The following is a 24309-nucleotide window of genomic DNA, read 5'->3' on the forward strand; positions in this document are numbered from 1 at the left end:
CAGAGGATGTAGGGCCTAGTTCACCCATCTGATAACTAACCGCCACATCTGCTGCGTTCAAGAAGGACGTGTGAGCACTTTTTTTCCTTACCATGTGTATCGGTACATCAGTGAATGTTTATTTAAGAGGCTGCCGAGCTAGTCAGTACAACAGTCACATCAGAGATGGGAATCCCATGACTACCCATGCTTAATTAAATGTTTAATTAAGATGGTGTTTTTAATTAAAAAGTTGATTATTATGAAGTGAGGATTTTTGCCAAATTAAATAGATAGGGGTTGCGTTCTGTGATATTCTATCGTTATTAAAAGGGAGGTGAGATTTATTTTTGAGTCAGCAACTGTTAATTTAACTTAAAGGGCAAAAGATGCCCTTTAAGTTAAAGGAGTGTAATGAAGTAAGCTCGAATTGAAGGCACTAACATTTAAGACACTGTGTAGTCTTGGCTGGGGTTTTCGTTTGCATGGCGATGCATTCATCTAATACTTTGAAGTGTGAACCAACAATGCTGCTCTTGTATCTTCAAGGTCACCCCACTTGTAACCACTCACCACAAGGGCCCTCGTCACAAAACAGACACAAGATCCACTTGAATCTTCCCACCATGTAGGCTTCTGAACTTCAGCAGGCCGTACATGCTCAGATGGTCTTTGCGGGCCGTGGGGTCCTCTCCAGTTGTTTCTCTTTTAGTGCTCTCAACTGCGCGGACACCCGCCGCTTTGCATTCATCTCGAGAGCACATCGATCCACTAAAGGTTGCCAAGTCCTCTAAGCGATGGTTGTAAAATTTATGCCCCTATACAGTTGCTGGTAGGTCTGAAGGATGTTAAAGACATGGGAAGAGCGCACATTGTGAATGAGGCCATTCATTTGTAATCTGCAGGATTAAAGCGCTGCCTATCAGCTGCCTCTGTCACTTACTGTACATTGCACCTTCCCTTTCTCTGTTGGCATGCTTTGATTGGGATCTGTGAAAGCAGTGCCAGAGTCATGTGGGATTTTGAGGTGACAGCCCATATCTTCTAATCCTATTAGTTTGGAAGTCCTCTTCCCTGCCAAATGAAGCAAAGGCTTTGTATGCCTGCCTTAAATCAATCTTGCTCATAAAGTTTGGGTTCTTGTTTTGAGTGTCTTGGCTGCTTTTTTCATACATATTGTGGCTCTGAGATCAAAAAGACTGCCTGCAACACAGGCCAGATTTCAAGAATAAATTGTGTTTATTAAAGACCTAAATCTTGAATTTGTATTCCTTAGCCACAGCATTGTCACTAGGGCTGGGCCTTATCGTACCATTCACGGTAATGCTGGTATAATGTTAGGCAATGATAAGAAAATGAAATATCGCGATAGAATATGGGTAGTGCGCAGTGCCATTGTTTTCATACGCACATGACGGAAAAAGCATGGCGGCAACGGAGAATGAGAAGGGTGAAATCGGATCGTTGAATGAAACAGATGAACCAGGACTGGTTTGTAAAAATGCTGCAACTTCACTGGTGTGGAACTGGTTTAGCTTTCGTCCGTCAGATACACAACAAAGCACTATTTTTGGTAGAACATGCTAGCGGGCCGTCGTTATTACCGTGTTTTTCAGAAAATAAGGCACACTTCAAATCAATCCTTTGATTTTTCTGAAAATTGACAACGCCCCTTATAATCCCGTGTGCCTTATGTATGAACTCTGGTTGTGTTTACTGACCTGGAAATGATTTTATGTCGTACACGGCGCTCGAAAATCTGTCAAATGTTTTAGTACGACTTTGCTAAGCTATGAAGCCGCACCGCTTGATGGATTGTCAGAGCGTTACAGCTACCGTGGTCAGAAGCCTCGCGGAGTGATACATGCTGTGCTTCAACATAATGTTACTGTATTGTGTGTATAACCTCTTTTTAAGTTTTGTGGATATTATACATGGTTATGCTGAGGATATGTCGGCCAATTTCCACTGGAAATGCCTTTTGGTTAAACTGTCAGCGAGGAATTTGCACTGTTACATTTTTCTATAGCTTTAATGCACATAAAAAAACAGCTGCTTGTTTAAGTGAAAATACATTGATGGGTTGTTTTTGGTTTTTGGTTTTTTTTGCACTAATAAAGTTGTGGAGTTGTAGTGTATTTTGTCTCGAGTCAATTATATCGTCAGTTATATCATTATCGCAAATTTTCAAATATATATTGTGATAAAAATTTTCAACCATATTGCCCTGGCCTAAATGTCATTAAAGGGCACCAAGAATAAGTAGTCACAGATGCAAAGAGCCCATCAAGATCTGTTTCAGTTCTGTGAAATACTTTGACTCGCTTTAGTTTTTGTGAAGTATTTTTGCATTACCGAGTGCCAATATTTTTGTTTGTAACCTGCAGGGTTGCTTACTTCTGTTTTTTTTAAAAACCCAAGAAGATTATATGAGCTATAATTAACGTTAATTCTGATGCATCTTCAGCAAACTCTGGTCTTTTGGTAATGATCACTCCAAGCTGCACTTTGTAATTTGCTAAAGAATGTTTACTAAGTAGAAATGACATCACTCCAAGTCGTCACTCTGCTGCTGCCAGTAAACTTAACAGAGTGATACACAAAATTAACAGCTAATCGCAGCACATTGAAGAGAATAATCTTATGTCATACCATTTATGCATTGAATCAATATCGTATGCTCATTAAGCTTACAGTTTGGACTCGGGGCCTCCATTATCTGGATCAGTTAAAAGTAAAAGTCAGTATTTTCAAGCTGTTAAAAACAACGTAATCGATATCTGCTAAGGGTCAGCGGTAAACCTTTTCCCCAAACATTTCTTCTTTTTAAGCATCTGTCAAAGTTACCACAGAGATTATAGACTTCCTGACCCAAATTATAGCCAAGGATTTTAAAAAAGACAAGTTGATTTAAAAAAAAAAAATAATCTTTTGACTGTTTGGATTTTATTCTCAAAGCTTCTTTTTGATCAATCCCTCTGCTTGAACACGCCGCATTAGGGTATATTGTAGTAGCGTCGTCAAAGTCTGCCCACAGTGCAGACATTACATCTTCCCAAAGCTCCTTCCTTGCCAGGCTTAAAGCTGAGACAGACAGCTTTTCAGGAGGCACACCCGACCATGAAAGGCAGGGTGCATCTCAGCGTAAACAGCTTTGCTGGCAGCCCAGTCAGCAAGCCACAGTCCTCTTATTGAGTCCCAGAGACACTCCACTCCACAAAGCCTCACAGTGACCTTTCAGCCTCATACAGTAGTGCCAGATATTGAGTGAGTCTGTCCAGATGATGAAGCTCATCTCAGGCTAAATTTCAGCCTGCTGTTCTTCCTGGTCTCTGGGGTGTTTTGGCAGTACAGTTGTATTGTTGTGTTGCTCTTTCTTTGATTGATTTACAGCGTTTTGTCAAAGATTGGAGATCTTTGATCCCTTTATTTGAGTTCCTGTTTTCTTTAGTCTCTCGGGCAGGATTCTGTAATATCAGCTGATACGATTTTTTATTACAAGGTTGAGCCTCGCAAGACTGAACAGCTTCCATCTGACAAACATTACATTTTTTTTTAAGTTTTCTTTCTTTTGTTTTGGACAGGCATCTGTTTACATACATTAGATATGAGCCTTTCTGCTAAAGCTGGCATTGAATCCTTGACCCATAGTCAAAAGGTCACACATCAGTTCAGCTGAGTTACAGAAAGGCCAAGCAGCTGTGTTACATGTCATGGAGATTAGCTGGATTGCATATGGCAGGTTCCTGGTCTTTAACAAGGCTGACCGCCTCTGGCTTTTCTATTGTGCGTCTGGAGTTGATAGCTGGCTAAGTTGGTGGTGCTGTTGTGTTTTAGGTTATGCCATTAGAGCTCTCTTTCTGGCTGTTTGTGATGGATGAAATGAATTAGGTAGTAATTTTATGCTACATAGAGTCATACGTTGACCTAATAAAGACAAACTGCTATTCTAAGTCTATTCTAAATGTGCAGCTGCTCTGGGATTTCTTCTTCTTTCTTTTTTGCATATGCACAGTGTGCATTTTATGTTTTTTTTAACTTTAGTTTAATCATAACCCTTACCAGTTGCAGTTTGGAATTTTTTATGCTGACCCTAACGCTCCCGGTCTTCAGTCAGGGGAAGATTTGAAAAAGCTGAAAAGGTTGCAGGCTGGACCTTTTGAGTTTGAGAGATAACAAAGTCCACAGGAATTTCCTGGCAAAAGTTGGAAAGTTGAAAAGTCAAGCTCAGAGTCACAGTCACCCGCTGCTCCTTCATTTAGAGCCCAACACTTCTATTCATTCACACTGTGTGAGAGGGAAAATGTGTTAATTACTTTCCTCTGTAGGAGGCCATGTGAATTTAACACTACCCCGTCGCTTCGTTTCTATTTAGGTCTATAGATTTCTCTCCGTTCTGTGTTCATGAGGACGCAAAAGCCTTTATGGTGAAATGCAGAAAAGTCAGTGGAAATAAAATAGCTAAATTTTAGGACTGATTTATGACGCATGGTCCAAACCGTTGGTGAAAGGGACTAACTTTCAAAATCTAAATTTCACACAATTTATATATAAAAAAAACTTATGAGGAGAAATAAGGTCAGATAAACCTTTATTAGTCCCACACTTGGGAAATTTTTTGGTCACGGCAGAAAGTACAAGTTTAAGAGTAGTAAAAGTTAAGAAAACACAATAGAATAGGATAAGATAAAATAGAATAACATACTGTACAACAAGAATAAAATGCTATATACAGTAGAATAAAGTACTATACAAAATAAAATGTTGTTATAGTAGGAACGAACAAGAAATAAATACAACACATGACAATAAATAAACATTTTTTTAAATATACATATTTGTTATCTATCTACACATTTGAGTTTTTACATATAATGTATAAAATGATTTTCAGCGTAAAAGTAAATCAAAACAATATTTTTGTTTCCTAATAAACGTCATCCTACACACTTCATGGTGTTATAGCATTTCAGACTCTGTAATTCCTAATATAGTTGCAGTTGTAGAGTTATTATGAATGACCAGTGTGAGTGTATTTACTCGTTGTACCATGAGGAAGTTACACTGACAGCAGCGTTGTCGGATGTAAACAGGGCTGCGAAAGACAATAGCAGCGCAGTGGATGAATGATATAAGGCTGCGATGGGAAGGATGGGGTGGGGGCGTGGGGATGTTGGAGTACTACTCACCGTTCACCACTAGTCTTTGTTCATTGTTCTGAATAATACATCAGAAGCACATTAGTTTGATTCATATTGCTGTTGGCTCAGCTGTAAGCTCGCTCTTGGCTCCGGCCTCACTTTATCACATTTTTTACATTTTATCTGGGTTGAGTAAATCCGGGTGCTTTGCCAGTGTCAACAGTGCATTTGATCAATTCATGGACAAAACACGCTGGACTTTAAAGAACATCATCCTGCAGGCCATTTCTGCCTGCTGATGGAATCAGGTCACTTGTTAACAATGGACCTTTCACACTCATCCATCTCCCTCCACCCTCTCTCTTTTTTTTCTCCCTGCTCTCTCCCTAGTAACCGACTAACCCCCAGCAACCACGACCGGATACAGAGGCTGAGGCAAGAGTTTCAGCAGGCCCAGAATGTCCCGGACGACCCAGATGATCGCAGGAGGACCTACAGCTTCGAGCAGCCCTGGGTGAGTGTCTAAAATCACTGGGGCCTGTAACTAAAATCCGCTGAAGACGGCTAAACTGTAAGACTGTCCAGAAACGACCGCTATCTACCAGGCCGAGACTCAAGTGCTAGCCCGAGGAGAATGCTAACAGTGTTTGCACCTGTGGCTAATGGTGCTTACCGTCACTAACCCCACTACTAGCAGCCATGAACAAGACTGATGGTCCTCTACACTTGAGGATTACCATTAACCTCCATTAGCCTTCATGGCTAATTGTGCTAACGCTAACACCGTCTGCATGCAGGAGTCCTCACACCTCCTGACACAACCATCACTAACCCCACCCACCTGTCACGACCTGCTGTACTGATCCATCGTCTTCATTTTCTGTGTGTCAGTCATCCACATGGACCCGCCCACCACCTCATGGATTTGGGTCATTTCCATTTTGTTTCTCTGTATAGGGGGTCACCTGTTTTTCGACCCGTGCCTTCTTACAGTTTTCAAGTGAGAGCTATGTGCTTTTTAACGGACATTGCTTTAAATCAAAGTTGCATTAGCTGAGGAGAAGGATAACGAGTGCATTCTGAAGCAACAAGGGGTAATTATAAGCGAACAAAATCTGAATGCCTTCAAAGTTTTTTTGAGCTGATGCAATCTCTTGTCATATTTTTAGTATTTATTTGAGTCCTTCTTGCTTCCTGGCACTGCACCTCAAGTGTACTTGGTTTTACATAAACTCTGGTAGAAAACTCTGGTTAAATGAACAACCAGCTGTAGCAGATTTTAAACCTTATACATCTTTTTTATTCCTTTTTTTTGTAATTGGTAGACTGTGTGTTATAATTGAAATGTCTTCACATACTTGCGCTGAGTGCGGGACAACACACATTTTGTTTTGTTTTAACACACAGTCCCTCCCAACTTATTCTAAGATATATAACACAATACATATAATTTTAAATAGTGGTAGGTAGCACAAATGTGGGTTGTCCCATACCAGACAGTGTGTTGTCCATAAGGAATAACATTGAGCGCCCTTGTTAGCGTTTTTCCCTCTACAAGGTGTTTTCGCACAAATGTTTTTGTATATTTCTGTATGAACTTTTTTGTTTTTTAATTGTTGGTGTATAAACTAGAAATTCCCACTGTAACTTTGCTCAGTCGTTTGATGTGCAATGGGAAAATTTTACCCTTGTGACTTATAATTGAAATGAATTGATAAAGTGAGAGCTCATGAACCATATCCTCTGTGTTCTGGCTCTTTCTTTTCTAACTAATAAGCCCAACAAATGTGTGCAGCAGTGTTTTGCATTTGGCAGTATTAACCAGTGTCCTGCGTGTAAATGGGGTAGATGGACTGGTGCACATTCCAACCAGCTTTGTACAGGAAAAGCAGCAGCGTGTGGGAAAGAAGAGCATAGGTCATCTCTCCTTTTGTCTGAAAAACTACTGAGCGTGCTCTCGTTTAAAGAGCCGTTGCAGCATTTTTTTTTATATTAGTTGCAATGTACTTTCTATTGCCATCGAAATCATGGAAAGTAGTGTTAGTTACCCATAAAAATTAGATACTCCATCAGCTACAATGTTTTGTTCTTTTTTTACCCGATAAATTGGTACATGAAAAAAATCTTTGTGTCAAGTGTATTATTATTAAAGCTTAATTAGTCTGGAAATAAACCTGACAAGCACAGATTTCTCCCAGCAATCCTTTTCAGTTCCACCGCCTGTTAAATCCCTTTTACTTTGTCAGACTGCAGCCCACTCTCAGGCTTTCTATAGTAATTGCATGTTGTTAGACTCATGCTCTGGCCATACTTGTGGGCCATATGGAAAACAGCAGAGCGTTTCTTTGAAATTCAATTACCTCTGCCGTGCATTTATTACGTTTTCTTGCTTCATCCGAGTGATGTGCTGCAAACCTCAAGGAGCCACCGTCCTTTTTCTAAATTCACCTACATCTGCCCCACTTAGTCTTTGCCAGAACAGTGAGATGGTGCCATTTGCTACTGCTCTTTTTTTCTTTTTTTATAGTAGAAAATTGTAATGCTGTATGATGCAAATGAATATAGAGTTGCCTTTGTTCACCATATGTAGATTTATAGGGGCAGCAGTGGTTTTCGGTGCTGGAATAACTAATAGAGTAGATTTATTGAATTAATGGACAAAAACTTGGCTCAGTGTTTTAAAAATTTCAAGCAAACTTGCCAAATATAAATCGTGAGAATCTGGTTTTTAACCATTGCAAATTTCAAATTTGTGCTGTACTATCCACCTCCTAAAAAAGAAGACTATACTTTTGGTTATTTCATGAAACAATAATGTACAAATTAATGCAAAACAGAGATTAGTTGGTGTTTGAATGATCATGAGTTCCAGTTATCTCTCTTCTTTAAACTGGGAGTTATTGACCACAGTGTCTCATCCACCCAATTATACATTTTCTAAATATGGATGGCTAAATAAACACTTGTTTCTTAGCCATCCATATGTAGCCACATGCGTTGGGTCAATATATCCGTTCTTTGTGATGGGTCCCCTCTCCTCCTTTTTCGCCATAGTTTGGGGAGCAGGAGAGGATTGTGGGTAGAACGGTCTAATTCCATCAACGATGACTGATGCTCACCCTCTCGGCAGCACCGCGCCGAGCTTTATTGCACTCATTTATACCACTACGGGAACTGAGGAGTTCATTCAGTTGATGTTGGGGGTTTAGAAATGGTACGATATTGCCTTTTGTATTTTACTGTAACATTTTAATGCTGCTATTATCTGGCCTCCTTCGGGGCATTTTCCACTCCCCTCTGCAATCACTGTGTTTGGGAATGAGAAAACATTCCCAAGAATATTCAGCACTCCCTGAAGGGATTTTTCTTTTTTCTCAAGTGGGGGAAAAAAAAATGTTAAGCCTGAACTTCTCCTACGAGCATTTTAAATTCACATGTGGAATACGGGCTTTATAGGCACTCACTCCTCCTTTATTGTCAGCCGAACCACAATCCAGCGCCACTCGGTGCCAGAGATGATTGCCCCGGCTTCATTTGGTATAAAGGCGAGCCTCGTTAGCACTCTTAATCGTTTTATGGCCTTCCCACCAACTGATGTCCACACGGCTCCCACCAGGCTCTCAATACGTTGCACAGCCATAAAAGTAATTAGATTGGCTTTGTGTTGCAACTAATCTGCACACAGTTATTGCACCCACACAGCTAATGAACATTGCAGGAAGAGGGGTTGTGGTACAAGTGTGGGCTGAACCTCGAGGTGAAACTTGAGGTTTCTGAGAGTGTGTATGCATTCTTGTGTGTATGCCTTTGTGAGGTCCAGTATGATCTGCTCTGCCCTTGCATATTTTAACAATGTTTAGGTTATGGTTACGATCAGGTTAAGGGTATGAATTAGGCTTGTAGTTGCAATAAAGGGGATTAAGGTTAAAAGCTAATTATACTCCAAATGAAGCGTTTATCGGATTGTGAATGGCTAAAAAGGTACAACCTTTCCAACTTCTGAATTAGTGGAGGAAATATCCGCTAATCAGGTGTGTGCACTTTCCTAGGCAAATTAGCATGGGCCGACATGCAAAAATATGCAAGATTTGAGCTTCTATCACAAGTTTGCAACTGCTACGTCTCTTTTGGTGAGTGCTTTTAAGGAGACGGTGTATCATAATGCGTGCCATTATCCCTGTTTGAACTGCAGCAGCTTAGGACATATATCTCTCCAAGAAAAAATGGAGAGGAATTGCAAGGCCCTAATGTCAGGGTTATTTCTTCCCCCTGCCTGTAAGTATCGCTACTAGGGAACAGATGTTGATACTTTTCTTTGTAGGCATGCCGGGGCAACAAGTAATATGAAGGCATTTGTTTCAATATAGTCAACCTCTTTTGGGCTAAGAAATTCTCACAGTTTAGCAGTAAAAATGTGTATGTGCATATCTGAACCACGCCGTTGTATGCAGTCACGAACTATTTGCTACCATAAAATTTAAATTGATCTCAGCTGTCTGTGTCTGAGTGCACATACCTACCACAGCCCGATAACAGGAACGCAGGAGGCGTTCATGTATGGGGAGGACTGTCACGATGTCAGGTGTTGTCTTTTTCATTAACACCCACTAACATCCATCACATCTCATTGTGTAACCCTTCTGAGTCTCCAGCATGGCTCCCCCCTCCTCTCTCACATCACCTTCCCTCCCTGTCTGTCTGTGTGACTCACCTTCATTTTGACCTGAGAAGAGACGAGCTCAGGGTGTGTCTGCCCCACTAACTGCTGGTAAGTGTCTGCGGTTTGGGCTTGGGCGGGCGGAGGGGTGCGATGGGGAGATTTTGCGAGGGTATCTTGTGTCAGGGATGGCTGCTAGTTTTATTGGGCTACTGTGAGGAAACTCGAACTCCAAGTTGTGGTGATTTTCATGCTTTGAATTTGTACCGAGGGGATCGTGTGTTCTTTTCTCTATTTTAAGTCAAGATGTCCGTGCAAATATAACTCGGTGGCAGTTTAGTTTTCAGAACAAAACGCCATTTTCATAAAAATATGTATTGATGTGTGCTATTATACAGGCAATGTGGTGTTTTCGCCACACTAATTTATTAGAGGCCTATCAATAAAACTAAAAAAAATCTTTTGTTTCTTTAAGGATTTTGCATATTAACAGCATGAAATTCACCACAATTTTGTAGCCTAGCCACAGCTGTATATACATGTGCCATGCATGTGTATTTGATGTGTATAGTTTGAGTTTCCAGTGATTATCAGTTCACATAAATAACAAAATTCTTCTCACTTTACATGTTGGCATGTTAGTCTTTATTGCATTCCTTGAGGCTCTTCAGCCCCATAAATATTTAACGGGACACAAAAAAGTCATCAGTATTTATTTAACACTGGGAGCGTAAAACTCCCACAAGTCCCAGAGTCATATTAGCTTTTATGAGTACAAGGAGCGCTCTGATCAACACATCGTTACTGACAATTTTGCTTTGTCGCAAGGACATTTCCTGCAGCACTTTTGCTCATGTTAGAGCCACAAAGGGTGATACGGAAGGTGATAAGACATTTTAGCTATTTATATTTCAAAACACTTTGATACAGGTTGATTGTGTCAATAACTAATCTGAGAAGAAACAGTTCTGTTACTTATGACACATTTGCAGTTAGTGTCCTGCACTGAGATCAGCAGAATAGCTCTGAATTCTGTAAGTTTTTCTTACCAAACTTTAAAATCTGTGGATTATCTAATTATAGTACATAAACAAAATGTCTTTATTAGTTACAATATGGTGCAAAAGTCTCAAGCCACCACTCGTTTCTTTATATTTTGCTAGGAAATGGGCAGCCGTCACTAATTAAATGAAATATGTACAATCACAAATTAAAATGTAGTATTGAAGGCAAACATAGAGTTGGTACAATTGTAGCAATATTTGGCATGATCACCTAATTTCTTTGAATAGTCTTCAGGAATAGTTTTCCAGGCTTCTTGAAGGACCTTCAAAGCTTTTTCTTGGATGTTGGCTGCCTTTGGTTCTTTTCTCAGTCCAGATGATACGCAGACTTCAGTAATGTTGAGGTCCGGGGTTTGGGGAGGCCAATCCATGACTGGTGTTTGGCATCAGTGACATGCTGAATCAGAGACTTTCTTGATCAGGGGTGGGGGAACTCCAGATCTACAGGTTTTAGATGTGTCCTTGGGCCAACACAACTGATTTAAATGGCTAAATTACCTCCTCAGCATGTCCTGAAGTTCTCCTGATGCCTGGTAATGAACTAATCATTTGATTCAGGTGTGCTGACCCAGGGTGGCATCTAAAACCTGCAGGACACCGGCCCTTGAGGCTTGGAGTTTCCAACCCCTCTTCTAGATGGTACTGCAATCGCCAACACTACTGGTTAAAATGCAGCTCCAAACTGTGACGAGGCTCCAGTGTATTTTACACACAGACACTGTTCGGCCTCTCCTGACCTCCTCCATAAGATTGTCAGTCCAGTTCTTGTATAATTTGGCATACCTCAGCCTTTCCCCCCCATTTTCCTTCCTTAAGAATGGCTTCTTGACAGCCACCCTTCCACTGAGACTATTTCTGATGAGGCTTCAGTGAACAGTAGATGGATGAAGGGCCAGGATGCATCTATCAGGTCCTGTGTCAGGTCTTTGCTGGATCTCTCCCCCGCCCCATTTTCTTAAGGACGTGACTTTCAGATACTGCTCATCTACTCTAGGTAGTGTTTTAGACTTACCCCTTCTTCTTTTGTCCTCTACTTATCAGTTTCCTCAATTATTTTCAAGAACACACTCCACACAGTGAAATAGTGTCATCTTTAGCAGTTTTTTACACATTCAGCTAAAGAATTTAATCAGCTTTGCTAAATTGTCTGTTATGTGTAGACCAAACACCGGCCCGTCCCTCGAGTTGGGTGCCTTTTTAAGGTGCTTGAATGATTGATAGATAAGTATTGAGTGACTTCAGATACAAGGACTGGATTGAAAATGAGGGGAAAAGCAGCCAAAGTCCAGAGAAAGACTTTGAAAGACCTTCAGAAAGCCGGAAGAACCATTGGCTCAAGACCACAAAGATTACAAGAACGTGTGGCCCTTTGGAAGCAAAATATAAAGAAATGAGGGCTGGTTCAAGACTTTTGCATTCTATACATAATGTTTTGCATTGAGATCAGCAAAATATTTTTGATTTCTATGCAATATTTTTTAACTTTTTCTGTGATTTTCATTAGTTAGTATCTCCTGTGGATTGGCATCAAAGTGTAGCAGCTAGAAAACTAAAGGATGTCTCTGATTATATGCGCGGTGATTGTGTTCTGCGCTCTAACTGAGCTGCCGCTCTCATGTTTTCAGTCAAACACCAGCAGCAACGGTCCAGGCGGGTACAGCCAGCCAGGCCGTCACTCGGTGTCGGTCGAGGTGCAGATGCAAAGACAGAGGCAGGAGGAGAGAGACTCGTTCACCCAGGCGCAGCGACAGTACAGCTCCCTGCCACGGTAAGATTGACGGATGTAGAACTTGACACGATTGTGTTAGATGTTTATTTCTGTTCAACAATCGATATGTACCAAGAGATTTTTGTGCGTCTGTCTAATTTGAAAAGTGTCCTGGAGTTTGCGATTGTTTGATCTGTAATCCGGTGTAATGGATTTTACGTGTGCGTGTTCGTGTACACGCCTGTCTGATTACGTCTGATTCATCGTAATGGCCCAGTGACAGTAGTGAAGGCAGATTAAATTTATACATACATATATAAACCATCTGAGTAAGAAAAAGGGTCAAAGCTGGTCGGCTTCAGACCACAAAGCTGCACACACACACTCTCAGTGTCAGGATGGACAGATCATGTTACCCTCTTCCAAAGATATGACATGATTGCTTTCCTCTCCCTTAATGTAATTCCCTTTGATCTGCATGAGATGCGCGTCTCTTGTTCCAGGAAGTGTGCTCGGGTGTGGGTGGGTTTTTTTTTCCTCTATTCTTTTTTTTCTAAATTTGAGAAGTTTTGGTTATTGCTTTAATGCTTTTGGTGTGAGTTAAGGGTTGATTTTGGTGAAATGTTTAGCATTTCCAGTAGGGCTGGGTATCGTCACTGATTTCTAGAATCGATTCGATCCACGATTCGATTCAATTCGATTTGAATCTCGGAAATTTTGACAGCCAGAAATATTATAATTCAGATCAGTACATTTACATATTTTTGTAGCTATAAAAAGGAAGCTGACACACGCAAGACTTTATCAAAGGTGTGAGCATCACAGCAGATGCCTTTGTGTCAAAGTAGCTGAAGATGATAACCAACACATGAACATTACCTCTGAAGTTACAGCAGTTTTATTAGAGACACGGCTAAGTGTTTTGCATTTTGCATAATTTCAAAAAGTTTACATTTGTTCAGTATTGAACGGCAGAAATTAGGTTTTCTTTTCAGAAGTAAGTAAAAGGAAAAAAAAACATCGGCCAACAGTGCTGTAAACAACGGTAGATTTGTGCATAACAAGCAAGCGAATAATGAAGAAAACAGATTTATAGATGGGAAACTGTTCTTGAAATACAGAGAGGGAAAGAGAGAGAGCTGTGCATCGTGGTCGAAACAAAACAGCAAAAGTCAGAGTGAATACATGACGATGTTTATGTGAAGCGTAGTTTGGATCTTCTTTTGCTGCTGGTTCGGTCAATATTGTTTGGAGAGAGATAAAACTAACAGCTTTAGAATCCGCGCATAAAGGGCGGACCTGCCGACAGATCAGAATCAGCGAGCTGTCGGCTTTCAGCCCCGACTGTGAGAAAGGCGACATCTGATTCTGATCCGCGGGTTTTGTCTTTGTGCAGAATCCATGTTCCTGCTCTCATTTACTGTCTTAGCTGTTTGGTGGTTGTTGAAATTTTGTGAGATTTCACCAGAGATTCTGGCTTTTCGGGCAAAATAAATTTATATTAAAAAATCGATTCAGGATTTTAATGAATCGATTTTACATTATCCAAGCCAGAATCGATTTTAATCGATAAATCGATTCTAAAAACCCACCCCTAATTTCCAGCATCCCTGAACAGATTACATATATTTACATATTTGTATCATATGTAGAGTAAGAATGAGCCCCTCTAAAAACGCTAAAGCGCTTGGAAAGTCAGGAAATAAAAATAATCATTTCTCTTCCTCAGTATTGTTTTCAAAAAAGAAAAAAAAACCTGTTAAGTAATAATGACACCTCATAATGAGATTATAATCATAGATTTGAAGTTAATTTAAAATCATAGAAGTACCCTATTATAGATATTTTTAAATTCTTCACTTTAAGCATGAAAAGTCCAGAAGGAAAACATTGTTCACAGCTACCGTCGCCTTTCCTGAAGCCATCTGTGTAATGTCTCCTTCAAACTCATTTTAAGGCCAACTATGTTTAAGCAGACACATCCTGGTGCGTGTCGCCTCGCACTTACCGTACATATACAACAATTTAATACATTATCTTCTCTTACTTCACCGTAGTACTCTAATCCACTGTTATCAACATAAATCCCTTCCTTGATAAATATTGCAGGCAGCTTTGCTGAAAAATTAATGAACCACCGTTGCGCTCCAGCGGTCAGAGGCAACATCCTGTGGCTGCATACCCTCACTTTTACACTAATTCCATTAATAAACTGCTCTGTTTGGATAAACACGGCTGCAGTTTCTCCAGAACACTAAGTATTGTTTGACTGAGAAGCATAACATCCTTTGGAGTCAGAGGCTTTACATTTTCCATTTGGAAGGTCACGGCTCTGATGAGCGTCAAGTGGATGAGCATAGCTTTTTATTTATTTTTTAATAACAGTATCATTCCATAAAAACAGCGTTTATTCTCGGCAAAGGCCAGATCTCTTCTGGATGAGACCCTTTCCTAAACAAGGAGGCATGAATGAAAATAAACGGCCACCACTGGAAATAATGATGGGCAATGGGATCTTTATCACAGATCAGCACCATTGATCTGTGAGCCAAAGTAATGCCATTTCGGAACGCCACAGGCTGGCTGCAACAGCTGGCATTTGGTTTTACTTGTGCGTGCATGCGTGGGTGTCGCAACCACATGTCATGACACCCCTGCCCCATCTCCCCTTTTCTCTGTCAGTCTCACTCTGTCACCTCTTCCCTCTCTTTCTTCACGCTCCACTGTGTGCATGAGTGGAATACAGAACGGTATACATCTTTCTGTATTTACCACACATGTACACGCTCCCTCTTGGCACAGCATAAGACTGAGGCGGTGATCCTGGTTTGCATTTCTCAGCAGGGAGGCAGACCGGCTTTGGCCTCTTTGTCAACAATATGAAATGAAATCAGATCCCGGGGACGCCTGTCTCTGAAAATTGGAAGCGCTCAGGCGTGTGCAAGAATAAACCTGGGCTATATACTCCTATCTTGCCGATCGAGGAGCGTATCCATTCCCAATCGCATTCAATCCCCGTTGAATAAAAACAAAAGGTCTTTTTTTGTTCTCATTAAGGATTTTTTTCCCTCCTCTTCCTACTGAAATCCAAACACAGGAATAATACGATTTCTTCACAGCTGGCTGATAAACCTGCTAATTATGCATGGCTCACAGTCAAATGCCCATTGATGTTTTTGTGTGTCGCCGTCTTCTATGTGTCTTGCTCCCGTTTTGCCCTCGGGATAAACGGGTGGAGCTGTTAGAATACTCATGCATATCGTATAGGCTCACAAACACACACAAAGACAAGGCTGCCACAAAGAGGCTAGCCAAGCAGAAATGAGAGGTGATGTCACACATCTGGACGCCCCCACCCCCCTCTGTCTGTCGATCTTTCTTGTAAAGGCCAGGGCAGTCCCCCAGAATCACCTTTAAGACTGTTGTGTCAGGTGTTGCGTATCAGCCCGTATGAATCCATAGGGGACAAGATGGTCGCCTCATTTTTCTAGCTGCAAAAGGTCTGCTATTTGTGTCTGTCAGATCCAATGCTCTGCTATTACTGTCTGTCAGATCCAATGGCTGTTTCAGTCCGTCTCAACGTGGGCCCAATGTGCTGGAAGGAGACTCTGACATGGTTAGGTATCCCTGTATGTTGTCGCTGTGGGTTGATAGTTGCCCAGAGGCAGTTTGTGAGGCTCTAATGGTGCCTCATTTTCATTGAATATGATGTTTTGGCTCCTGTGCTACTGACACTATCGTTTTTTTTCCTCAACAACAGAAAAATAATCCAAACACTAGTGCTTTGTCTGGAGGTAACAGGTTCGGTTGTTAATAAACCCAAAATTCGTTTTTGTTCATTTTACCTCAAATAAATAGTCAAATTATTCAATTTCAGGTGTGTCAGTAATTATTACATCAGTTTAAAAAATAAATAAATAATCTGTTCCATCGTGTCAGTTCAGTCAAGTTAATTTAGTGGTTGTAATACAACCGTGTCAGTTGATGGTTGGAAGGGCACCGACAGAAGCATAATGTGGCAAAGCCCCTTCTTGATTTTTAAAGAAACCCATCCAGGATCCACACTAAATTAATCCTTTGCTTATGTAAGCGGACAGACAAATGGCCCAGAACAGATAAATCCACCTTAAATCCACCTTAAATCTCACCTTAATAAAAGAGTTTTCTGTGCTGATCTCCATGGCAACATTACAGCTTATGTTTGCATCACCTATGTGAAGGTAAAATCTTTCTCTAAGTTCTGTCAGTTGAAAACCTCGTGAGTAGGGATGGGTATTGATAAGATTTTCACGATTCCGATTCCTTTTTTGATTCTGTTTAACGATTCGATTCTTTATCGATTCTTATTTTTAAAAAAGGAGAACACTAAGGTCGATTAGCTTAGAACTTTGTTTTATATCTTCTCTTTGAACAAGATAGAAATTTAGGAGTAACATGGCCTTACAAACCCAACAGTGAGATCTTAAGAGATCCAGCCTATAGCTCTTCAATGGGGTGTCACAGGGTCCCCGGGAAAAAAAATTGTAAATGTAAAACAATAAAATAAATATTCTTCTGTAGCAATAACAAAGTATAACATAAATTATTCTGTAGCAATTGCACAAGAATATCCAGTAATGTCCCTGCCTACAATTAAACACATTCACTTACCGAAAATCGGGGGCATCTGCTGTGGCAGCCTTTGACCACAAACTTAGTCACTGCTCGGTGACATTAGTCTATCCTGGCCAGAAAGAAGACGCTACTGGTAGACTGCAGCAAGAACTGCCAGCATCTGAGCCAGACTCTGTCTCTCTCATCATGGTCACCTAAATGCACAGTAATGGCAGGTTTTGTAATAAGGCAGATCGCGCTAACATAATATGCACTGTTAGTTGATTGTTTACCTGCCGCATTAACGGGAGAGGACGTGCAAACGTTACCGCTGCTGCTGGGTTGAGATTCACGAGTCCGGAGCGGAATTAAAAACACGACATTCATTTAAGGTCATCGCGTGTTTTGTGAGCAAATGCTTTTGCACATTCATAGTGTTTCCTCCCTTAAATGAAATATCTACTTTGCAAGTATTGCAAGTTGCCCTGTTGTCATCCGTTCTCGTAAAGTATAACCAAACTTTTGAGCGTTTGAGCCGCCACGTTTCCTGCCAGGTAAATGACGCTCCGCAACGTGGTGACGTCATTCGGGGCGACTGGAATCGATAAGGGAATAGTTTGCAAAAATGGCAAACGATTCCAAGGAATTGAAACAGTAGGAACCGGTTCTCAACAAGAACCGGTTTTTGATACCCATCCCTACTCGTGACATAATTTCGAGTCATTGTACAAAAAATATCTCACCTAACGCTCTTGATTTTTCCAGAGCTTTAAACGTCGCTTTGTAGTCCCTCTGAAGAAGAACCAGAGAGGAAAAGCTTAAAAAAAGCTGACTTTGACATAAGACTGGTGATATTTTACACTCAGCTTCAAAAGTGCTTCCCTTTCTATGTTATCAAACCTACACTATGAATTGCAGCATTTGCTAAAACTGATGAAGTCAGTTTGTAGGCAAATATATTCAGAAAATAACCACATGTGGCATGATCCCTAAAAACAGATTGTGCATATGAATATCTTGACTCTATAGACAAGAAAGCTTTGACTGAAGAGGAGAGGAGGCTTTGGGTACTTGCAGGTAAACGGTTCTTGAACAAAATAGGGATCGCACGTGCCAAAAATCTCTATCGAAACTGTCAGCTATCATCCTAGGACAATGTAACAGGAAGTCACAGCCAGGATATCCAAAGGCAAGGACTGGAAACTGATAGGTTTCCAGATAGGGCTGGGTGATATATCGAGTTTTTAAAAAATATCGATATATTTTCATACGAGATATAAGATGTGACAATATCCTTTATATCGATATAGTCTATGTTACGTTATAATTATACCTGTGGAGCCACAAGTTTGCCTCTCTTTCGTCCACTTTTGTCTCTGTGCAACACAACTCCCCCTCCTCCCCATACCTTTACCCGCAGGCAGCGACAAGATGGACACGGCAAATCTCCGTTAGCGAGTTGTGGGGCTGGACGGCGTCAACGTGTTAGTGAGCTAACTGCGCTAACGAGCTAACCACGCTAACGACATGCAGCCCACAGGCGCTGCACAGCCTAAAATCCTTTCATTTTCTCAAAAGTTGACAGCGCGCCTTATGTATGAATTCTGGTTGTGCTTACTGACCGCGAACCGATTTTAGGTGGTACACAGCGCTCAGCAATCTGTCAAAAAAATATTTTAGTACGACTTTGGTAAGCTACGGAGTTGCAGCGCTTGATGGATTGTTGGAGCATTACGGCTACCGTAGTCTGGAGCCTCGCGGAGTGATACCATTGACTGTTTTCTACAGTCAATGAGTGATACGTACTGTGCTTCAACGTAATATTACCGTATTGTGTGTGTTTAAGGGCCATAAAGAGGATTTCAAACTCAAGGCTGTTAGTCACGCAGTAGAAGTTGGGAACAGAGCAGCTGGGAAATCTGTCTTTGTTATTATGCTCAGCGTGTGTTAGTTTACATTTTGACTGCACAATTGTGAGCTTTTTGTTATGCACAAAAACATTGTTTTCTTTTATTTATGGAGCATTATTATTTAATAAATGCTCATAATTTATTTTTGAGTAATTTCTTCATGTAACTCTATGCTGTATGTAAATAAAAATGCCTGTGTGTCATCTGGAACACAGTGTGACTAAGAACTTTCTTTTTGTTCTTAACTTATGGCTTTAAAAAAAATATCGAGATATATATCTTATATCGCCATCCAGCTAAAAAATATCGAGATATGAATTTTGGGTGATATCGCCCAGCCCTATTTCCAGATTACTGATGGTGTGATTAACTAAATAGGGAGTGAAAATCAGGTGATAAAAACAACGTAGAGTTAATTATTTATGAATATGTCAAAAGCGGTTTCACATTTACCCTTCCTGTATTTTTCTTTGTACTTCAGGCAACCCAGGAAGAACCCTAGCACCATCTCCCAAGACTCTTGGGATAAGGCGTACCCACCTGGTGAAGGGTTCCAGACTGCTAAGGACAACCCCAGGTACTCCAGCTACCAGGGCTCCAGGAACGGCTATCCAGGTGGAGGCGGTGTCAATGCCAGAGTCCTTCTGGAGGCCCAGGAGCTCTTGAGGCAGGAGCAGAGACGCAGAGAACAAGAAGCCAAAGGGAAATTAATGCAGGAAAGTGCTGGCAACAGCAGCTATGAGGGGTACACGGCACATCTGAAAGACCCCGCCTCTCCTAAAGGGCCGTACCGACACGACGTGCCACCTTCGCCTTCACAGCTAGCGAGGCTTAATAGATTGGGTTCTGAGAAAGGAAGACTTTTTTATTCTTGAAGAGCATCATTGGACTGGTTGATGAAGAGCCAAACGAAACGATTAGAGCCAAGGGGATTGTTCTGAAGAAAGAAAAATAGACACTATGAATCTTGACAGGGGACAACCTAGAGGTCTTATAGTTTAGCAGTGAGCTTATAGGTAAACAGTTGTGAAGTGTACTCGGTATGTGGGTGTTTGTGTTCAGTCCTCCGCTGCGAGGATGACCTATACTAGTCAGTCATTCACCCTCCTACAAACAGTGCCTTCTCTGCATTCACGGACACGAAGCTTGTTCGCAGTCGTCCAGGACTCTGATTCATCGAGATCTGGCATCGTCGTGTACTGACAATCAAATGGGCAGACAGGCAAGTGAGTGGGCGCCTTTTTGAGCCCACGGGGAGGCGCAAGTTTCTGTGTGGGTTTTGCATGTGGGCATGTGACAAGGTACATGTTTCACTATCAAGAATGTGTCCCGCGGATGACTCTGCCCACCTGTCACGTTCAGCCCCGACAGATGCTGCCGGTGTTTATCAGCATTCTGTTTTCTCCACTTTTAGTCGTCTCTCCACAGCAACACACCTCGCGCAGTACTCCACAGGGAGCACAGAAAACAAGGCAGAGTGTGTGAAAGAAAGCGGGGCGCATTGTGTGTGTTATTAATAAAAAAGACCCCCTCATAAATGATTCATATTTTGTGTTATCTTCATGGAGGAGGCTCAGGCAGAGAGGGGAGACAGCTCTGATCCTCTGCCTGGCCGCTCTGCTTGGCTCCGGGCTTGACTCGCCGGCCCGCCCGCCTGTCTGTCTGGAGCCCTCATCCTCTCTGCGTTGTTCTCGTCTTCTCCCTGTTCATTACGCTCCTATTTTCTTTTTCTACCTCAACACCCCTACCTTTATCCTCTGCTCCCCTGCTCTCCCTTCTTTGCACATCTCACACCTTCGCTTCCCCTTACTCTTCCTCCTGCTACACGGTGCCACCCTCCTCCTCCTCGTCTCCCGAGTCAGGCTCTGCACTGAATTTTTCATCACAAGCCACCTGCTGCCTGCCAGAGCCAAAGAACGCTGCCACCGGAGGCATCGACAGAGGGCCCGGCTTCTGACATAAAGAGTGGAATAAAAGCCAAAAAAAAAAAAAAGACAGAATAAAGATGGGAAGAGAGACAACGAGCCTCCGAGTGTGAGATTAGCTGGAGCTTTTTCCCAGTTTTAACAAAAGGCAAAACTGTCCTTGGGAGTTAATTGCTTTCAATTGCTATAATTGCTTTTTGTATTTTATTTTTGCAGTTGTTAGCATTTAGTCAGCCCCATTCTCCATAATAATTTAAAAAGAGGGAACAGGTAAACGGGCTATCATACTTTTAAAAAAGCATCAGTCAGTAGATAATCTGAATGCCAAAAGCTTTTACAGGGCAGAACAAAATGACACAACAGCTTATTTACTGGCCCACATTTTGCAGTGTCTAGTTCTGAGTTTGCTTTTGCTGCCATAAGTCGATGAATTAGGACTTTTCTCTCGACAATAGAAGAACAAAAGAAGCCTTTCTTTCCAAACAAACGTTTAGAACATTTTTAAATTAACTCCCTTTTAACCATCCTGAAATGTTTCCCTTAATATGGCAATTAGGCTTAGTGGGTTATGCTAACTTTGTGTTTACCACCTCTTTCTCTGTGCAGCTGGTACAAACATGGAATCTTTCCACAGGCTCACAAGTAAACAAACAGGCTTTCATTAATCATTATGCAAGGTGAGAGGGTCATCTGGCCGTTCGCCCTGCATGGAGTTCCCATGGAAGTGGCTTTTCCGGGCAGCAGGGGTTTTGTGTGACACAGGTGAAGATTCCACAGCAATCTTCAAGCTGGAATAATGCTAACGCACACTAGTCACAATAGCGCTTCAGTTTATTTTGCTTGCTGTCGAACTGTCTATTGTTAGCTAACTATTTACGTTTGATTTATTCAAATGTCTCCCTCCCCTTTTCTCCCAATGGCTCCGCTTAAAATTGAAGGAAGATTGTTATGAAAATGAAAAGGTTGCACACAGATTTACGTCGGCCCTCCTGGCAAACCCACTGATTCTGTTCAAAATGAACTGGTTTCGTAGGTTTTTGCTGTGACAGCCTTGAGAAGGACTTTTTTCTCTATTTCTTTTGTTGTTGTTGTTGTTGGTCTCCATTTAATGAGGAAACAGAACTTTTAAAAAAAAACAAATCGGAACAAATTAAACAAGAAATATCTGCAAGACTAGATAAAAATTTCCATTCTGGCCCAACTCTGCAGCTGCTGATTGAAAACAGCTGTTGTAGGTGTACTGGGAAAAAACGCTTGGGCATCGATGACACATACTTTTTAAAAAATAAATAAATACTGCCACCAGCCCACTATTATAATTGCTGCCGTAGGTGGCAACCTCTTAGTCGGCGCTCGTCTTTCTTTGACAGCGCTAATGTTTGTGACGTGATTGTGTCTGCCTCCGAGCTAACAAATGAAACGGGGCAGGGGTCAAATTTTAAACAAAAGGGAAATACAGAAAAAGCTACAGAGAACAAACGGGCAGTGCATAATCACCCTTCACTCCCACACCATCTCCATATGCAGAGGGAAGCTGCATGATAAACATGATCTCCTGCTGGTTAACGAAGACCCTTGCTGGGATAGATGCAGGCCTGGTAAGGGTAATGAATGAGATGAAGTAAAATTGAACCTTTAGTGGCATTGTTCCAGGTTGAAACTTAGCAATATTGTTCAGCGCACACATATTTCTGTGTGCATGGGTGCAATGATAGAAACTGATTTTTTGGGGAGGGGGCGTCTTCCCAGTTTGAAGGTTTTTAAACCCACCTGAGAATGAAGCTGATGAAAAACTTACCAAAAAAATGACACAAGCTGTGCAGATGAGAGTAAAAGCATTCTCCATTACGCACATTATTTTAGCGAAGTGTTTGGTTCCTGCTGTGAACACAAATTGCAGACCAGCATATTTAGAAGGATGTATTTGACCTGTGCTCTAAATACAGTGGATTTAGCTGCTCAGCTGTTCCTGTTATATCAAGTGCCTGAGATAATATCACAAAATGTTACACAAAGAAGGTTATGATGTGATTTTTTTCTGTCAGTGACACTGCAGCACACAAATTGCAGTGGATTTTTATTTTTAACATGTTAAATCCATATTAAGGGTACACTTTCCTGAACGTTTTTCTTTTAATATTTGTAAGAGCCAACACTTGCGGACAGTTATCATTGTATTTGTACTGTTTGATATGCCTTCAAACAAACTGCAGCAGGATGTGTTTTAAAGTATCTCAAAACAAATGGAAGTTATTAGATGCTGATGTGCAATTGTTGTTTGTTGTTGTTGGGGTTTTTTTTCCAGAAAACTTTTACATGATCTATTAAGAAATGTATGCAGCCACTTCTTCCTGTACATATCAAATTTAGAATAAAACAGAAGGCTGTTCCATCCTGTTTCCAACCTCGCCTTGCCTCTGTCTCGCTCCCCCTCCCTGGCTTTTCTTCTCAGCCCCGACTCTGAACCCTGATCAGACGTGTCGTCAATTAACCACGAGGGACTCTGCAGTCAGATGTCAAACCTGTCAGGGCTGATGTCTTTTTCAGAAAGACAAACTGAGAGAGTTTGATGGATAACGAGGAGATAACATGATGAAATCATTCATTCCCGTGGGGGGAAATGGTGTAGCAGTTGATGTACAAACATAACTGAAACAAACATTTGGCTAGTGGGTAACGGCGCCGTTTCCCCCCGTGTAACCGACCTGGTGAATACAATGAGATAATCTCCCAAAACACCACCGCGTTTCCTGTTATTAAGTCCAACTTTATTCCCACTGTGACTCACAGGGGACCTGTCGAGCAGCTCCCTGCTACTGTTTTTGTTCTTCAGGCCAAAGGTGACATCCTAACTAAATACAATTAATGTTGCTTAAGACAACAGCCTGCATGTGTTGAGAGAAACTAAGATATAGGTACACCGGAAAAAGAGCTGGAAGCAGTTTAATCCCTCTACCTCATCCTGCACTTTTAACATTCACAGCAGTCGTTCTTTTTACTGGGTTAATAGCATGACATTAAGAAGGAATTATACATGTCACGTGTAACAATGCCACGATCACAGCGAGACAACAGAAGGGATTTTGTGTGCTTCTTTCTGCTTTGAAATTTTGAGTTGATGATAACCTTCAGACCACATCCTTTAAGGTTCGCTGAGGAAGCTCGCATGAATACCCGGCCATTCACGCTTGCATTTACGAGGGCATTTGGCACTGACAAGTGTGGATTTACAAGAACACAGGATGCCGTTTCAGCTGTCTCATTTCACATTGGTATTCAAATACAGCTGAAATATGGAACATGCACAGCCCTCCCAGGGTTTACTGCAGTGC

The 24309-nt window shown here is 41.4% G+C and overlaps 1 protein-coding gene across 6 annotated transcripts in view; it reads left to right on the plus strand.

Moving 5' to 3' along the window:
- The window catches only part of pard3ab (par-3 family cell polarity regulator alpha, b), a 259593-nt gene extending 236212 nt beyond the window's left edge, over window positions 1-23381 (plus strand). For all 6 annotated transcript variants that reach the window (XM_087832646.1, XM_087832647.1, XM_087832651.1 and 3 more), the window contains 3 exons: window positions 5511-5634; window positions 12467-12609; window positions 19534-23381. In XM_087832646.1, the coding sequence (XP_087688772.1) occupies window positions 5511-5634; window positions 12467-12609; window positions 19534-19927 (661 nt within the window). In that variant the 3' untranslated portion in view covers window positions 19928-23381. The remainder of the gene's footprint in view (window positions 1-5510; window positions 5635-12466; window positions 12610-19533) is intronic.
- The last annotated feature ends 928 nt before the right edge of the window (window positions 23382-24309 follow it).

The sequence above is a fragment of the Neolamprologus brichardi genome, chromosome 18 (assembly GCF_056152115.1).
Source record: "Neolamprologus brichardi isolate AB-2024 chromosome 18, ASM5615211v1, whole genome shotgun sequence".
Lineage (NCBI taxonomy): Eukaryota > Metazoa > Chordata > Actinopteri > Cichliformes > Cichlidae > Neolamprologus > Neolamprologus brichardi.